Source organism: Sardina pilchardus, chromosome 8 (genome assembly GCF_963854185.1).
Source record: "Sardina pilchardus chromosome 8, fSarPil1.1, whole genome shotgun sequence".
Lineage (NCBI taxonomy): Eukaryota > Metazoa > Chordata > Actinopteri > Clupeiformes > Clupeidae > Sardina > Sardina pilchardus.
In genome coordinates this window covers 2,440,038-2,445,037 of record NC_085001.1, presented here as the reverse complement: position 1 = coordinate 2,445,037, position 5,000 = coordinate 2,440,038, and the positions used below count along the sequence as shown (strand labels likewise).

Sequence of the window (5,000 nt, the reverse complement as noted above, 5' to 3'; positions counted from 1 at the left end):
GTGTTTTGTGTGAACGTGCTAAACCCTTTGTTTTGGCTGTGAATAATGCATGATGCTGTTGCGTAATACTGGCTCTATTGTAATGTCACTGTAGCGGTGGTGTGGCTGGGCCCCCTCTGTTGTGTCATCAGTATCCCCCATAGGCCACTGCTGCTGCATACGCACCTCTGGACAAAATGAACAGACCACCGCACATTTCCCCGATGTCATCCTACAGCTGCTGAGTGACATTCCAAGAAAGAAAATTAGAACTCCATTGTTTTTTTGTTTTTTTAAATCCCAACTCATGTGAATGTCACTCAGCAACTGTAGGATGACATCAGAAAAATGTGCAGTGGTTTCTTCATTTTTCCTGTCTGTTGACTTGACCTCTGTTTTGTCACAATAATACATTATTGGTATTCTGTTGTGATGTCTGTAATGTTCTAACCTGAGAACACCTTTACTAATTTTGATGCTGTCGGAATGTATGTGTGCTTTGTTTGTATAACCATTGTGACATCATAAAGAATGCCTAGTAATCCATTATGATGTTGTCCTCAGTGAATGTCTGTCTCCATTGTGACATCAGAATGTATCTCTCTTTTCCTTCCCGTGCGGCCATGGGCTCTCTCAGCTGTGGACTGAGGAGGTGGACAAAGTGAGTACCACACGACCTCCAGGGACACCTTGGGACATATTTCAGTGCAGTGAGGAGATGGAGAGGCTATGGCAAGTGAAGTGGGACAAGTTTAATGGGATTTGTGTCGAGTCATTTTGCGCTGTCTCTGTCCCAGGCTGAGCATGAGTTACGTGTGGCCCAGACGGAGTTTGACAGACAAGCCGAGGTGACACGCCTCCTGCTGGAGGGAATCAGCAGTACACACGTGAGTCTGGAACACAGCACACACCCATCAATCTACCTCACTGGATTCACACTGTTTTCAAAAAGTCAGTCTTTTCACCAGTGACTCCTGTTTCTTCTTATAATCTTGTAATTTGTTATTTTAACGTTATATTTTGTTTCTATTATAGTTGTTATATTTTGTGACTCTTTTCTATATATGCTTCCTTGGTGTGAAGCCCATTAGTGTTGATGGCACCCTGCTGGGCCTACAGGGTAGTCCCTCTGCCTCTGACACCGGAACACACAGAATGGGTGGAGCACTGTTGGAGTGTGTATTCCAGTGTGTCCCTGCAGGAGTTGCAGCTCAAAAGGCATCTCTCTGCTCTGCGTGTGTGTGTGTGTGTGTGTGTGTGTGTGTGTGTGTGTGTGTGTGTGGTCTGTCAGGTGAATCACCTGCGCTGCCTGCACGAGTTTGTGGAGGCGCAGACGGCCTACTACAACCAGTGCCACCGCGTCATGCAGGACCTGCACCAGGAGCTGGGCAGGTAGGACACACACACACACACACACATACGTCAGACAGGACCTGCAGAAGGAGCTGGGCAGGTAGGACACACACACACACTACACACACACACACACACACACACGTCATACAGGACCTGCACCAGGAGCTGGGCAGGTAGGACACACACACACACACACTACACACACACACACACACACACGTCATACAGGACCTGCACAAGGAGCTGGGCAGGTAGGACACACACACACACACACACTACACACACACACACACACGTCATACAGGACCTGCACAAGGAGCTGGGCAGGTAGGACACACACACACACACACACACACTACACACTACACACTACACACTACACACTACACACACACACACACACGTCATACAGGACCTGCACAAGGAGCTGGGCAGGTAGGACACACACACACACACACACTACACACACACACACACACACGTCATACAGGACCTGCAGAAGGAGCTGGGCAGGTAGGACCTCCCCCTGGCCCCCTCCGACCCACTGCACACCGCCCAGACAAACACCGCCCAACTCTCCTCCGACCCACTGCCTGCACACTTACACTTGTACACCGCCCAGACAAACACAACCCAGACAAACACCACCCAACTCCCCTCCGACCCACTGCCTGCTTCTCATACATGCTTACATTTGTACACCACCCAGACAAACACCACCCAACTCCAACAACAAAGCAACACTTGGGTCAGTGCACACTTCACACTTGACGCTGCACACTGCCTACTGCTGGCCTGTTTGGGTGGAGCTGTTGTGGTTCCACACGGCCTTCTCAATTAGGCTGCTGTCTGGCCAGTGTGGAGGTGGAGCTGATGGAGCTGTTGAAGTTCTACACGGCCTTTTCAATTAGGATGCTGTCTGGCCAGTGTGGAGGTGGAGCTGATGGAGCTGTTGAAGTTCTACACGGCCTTTTCAATTAGGATGCTGTCTGGCCAGTGTGGAGGTGGAGCTGATGGAGCTGTTGAAGTTCTACACGGCCTTTTCAATTAGGATGCTGTCTGGCCAGTGTGGAGGTGGAGCTGATGGAGCTGTTGAAGTTCTACACGGCCTTTTCAATTAGGATGCTGTCTGGCCAGTGTGGAGGTGGAGCTGATGGCTGGTTTTGGGAACATTTTAAAGGCTGCAGCCAACAGCTGCCCTCTTAGCTTGCCCAGGTGATTAGTCACCCCGCAGTGTTTCTCCAGCGGCATGCCCTCTGCTGTCTGCCGTCTGGATATCCGGCTTTATCCTCCAGCAGTTGAGCTTATCTGCTGAATAATGAATAGTTTGGGCTGTTAAACCTTCATGAGTCCTTTAGCACTGCACGTCTCTTAGGAGTATGCCTCGGCCTCCTGCTCCAGAATGTGTTACCTGTGAGCTGTGTCTGTCTACAGATTGGGTGATGTGTTTTATTTTGATTCCTTTCTACTCACTGAGTAACCCTGATGACAGCTGTTCTGGCCCTGATGTGGCCCTGATCTAGCCTTAATCTGGCCCTGATGTGGCCCTGATGTGGCCCTGATCTAGCCGTGCTTTAGCCTTAATCTGGCCCTGATGTGGCCCTGATGTGGCCCTGATGCGGCCCTGATCTAGCCGTGATTTAGCCTTAATCTGGCCCTGATGTGGCCCTGATCTAGCCGTGCTTTAGCCTTAATCTGGCCCTGATGTGGCCCTGATCTAGCCTTAATCTGGCCCTGATGTGGCCCTGATCTAGCCGTGATTTAGCCTTAATCTGGCCCTGTGGCGGCCCTGATCTAGCCGTGATTTAGCCTTAATCTGGCCCTGATGTGGCCCTGATCTAGCCCTGATCTAGCCGTGCTTTAGCCTTAATCTGGCCCTGATATTGACTGGACTCGTTCCAGAGTGAGCTGCTATCAGCTGGGCCCTGTAACATTCCTAACTGTGCGTGTGACTTCCTGTATCCTCCCTAACTGTGCGTGTGACTTCCTGTATCCTCCCTAACTGTGTCCATGTGTGTTTATAATCTCCCTAACTGTGTCCATGTGTGCTTGTGACCTTCCTAACTGTGTTCATGTGTACTTATAACCTCCTTAACTGTTCATGTGTGCCTTTGACCTTCCTAACTGTGTCCATGTGTGCTTATAACCTCCATAACTGTGTCCATGGGTGCTTATAACCTCTCTATCTGTGTCCATGTGTGCTTATAGCCTCCCTAACTGTGTCCATGTCTACTTGTGATCTCCCTAACTGTGTCCATGTCTACTTGTGATCTCCCTAACTGTGCCTTTGTTTCCCATTCCTCCCCTGCTCTCAGCTCCCATGCGGATGCGTAAGTATGCCGGAACCCCGTTTTTGATTTTGTATTTTTCTGCAAAATCTGCTTATAAAAGGCAAACTGAAGCTAACTGGCTAAAAGAACAGGCATCATCATCAACACAATCATCAACAGGACACTTTTAAGTCACTCTTTAGATGTAGAAAGCTATAGTAGATGGGAACCATCAGTGATAAACAATATGTTTATCATATAAACAAATATGATAAACATATTTTCCGTTATATATCTTTTTTTAAATCAAATTTCAATATAAGATTTCAAAGCAAAACTTGCATAGTGCAACTGTAACTTATTTCATCACTTCCTTCTCAGATTCTCCATCAGCAGAACCTCCATCCAGCAGCTTTTACTTATTTATTTGTTTATTTGACATGGATATTGCGCTTTAAAGAACTAGTTCTAAATGTGCCAGAAATGAGCCAAATTGGCTATTTTATATCTGTTGTCCGAGGTCAGATGCACCTGAAAGAAATGCACGTATCACGGTGAAAGCACATGGAAAAGACACACAGCACGTAAACATTCAGAAGGAAGAATGATAGAGTCATCGGGCTGTTCCTCCCACCCTTCTCAGGTTCTCCAGTTCCTTCGGGAGGAACCCCGGTTCCACCCCGGACCCTGTGGCGTGTGCGTCGAGCCCCACGGCGTCGGAGACGGACGTGCTGCAGATCGAGGAGGTCCAGCCGCCGGCCAGCGGCACACGCAAGGCCAAGGTTCTGTACGACTACGACGCCGCCGACACCAGCGAGATGTCCCTATTGGCCGACGAGGTGACACACCCCCTACGCCTCAGACACACACCCCCTACGCTTCAGACACACACCCCCTATTCACAAAAATAAACTATACTATACAATAATTAATCTAATATAATTACATTAATACACAGGATTAGATGTTAAAATCCCTTGTGCCAAAATCCAAGGCAAACACACAATATAATGTGTGTGTTTTTTTTTTTTTTAAATGCAAATAAAAGTAAATAAAAGGCTTTATTGGGAGGGGTAATAGGTCCTAGATTGTTTGTGCACATAAAGATTGTTGTAAATAGAGATGGTTTTGTAAATAGAGATTGTTTGTCAATAGAGATTGTTTTTGTAAATAGAGATTGTTTGTAAATAGAGATGGTTTTGTAAATAGAGATTGTTTGTAAATATAGATTGTTTGTAAATAGAGATTGTTTGTGAATAGAGATTGTTTTGTAAATAGAGATTGTTTGTAAATAGAGATTGTTTGTGAATAGAGATTGTTGTGTAAATAGAGATTGTTTTGTAAATAGAGATTGTTTGTGCACATAAAGATTGTTTTTGTAAATTGTTTGCTCTG

At 46.8% G+C, this 5,000-nt stretch overlaps 1 protein-coding gene across 3 annotated transcripts in view; it reads left to right on the top strand.

Annotated features, from left to right (window-relative positions):
* Positions 1-5,000, top strand: part of sh3glb2a (SH3-domain GRB2-like endophilin B2a) — a 33,343-nt gene that overhangs the window by 24,210 nt on the left and 4,133 nt on the right. The window contains exons 7-11 of one of the 3 annotated variants that reach the window (XM_062542318.1): positions 617-640; positions 777-866; positions 1,271-1,371; positions 3,651-3,665; positions 4,249-4,444. In XM_062542318.1, the coding sequence (XP_062398302.1) occupies positions 617-640; positions 777-866; positions 1,271-1,371; positions 3,651-3,665; positions 4,249-4,444 (426 nt within the window). Of the gene's footprint in view, positions 1-571; positions 641-776; positions 867-1,270; positions 1,372-3,650; positions 3,666-4,248; positions 4,445-5,000 lie in introns of all 3 variants that reach the window. The other 2 variants (XM_062542315.1, XM_062542319.1) reach the window with 2 other exon arrangements.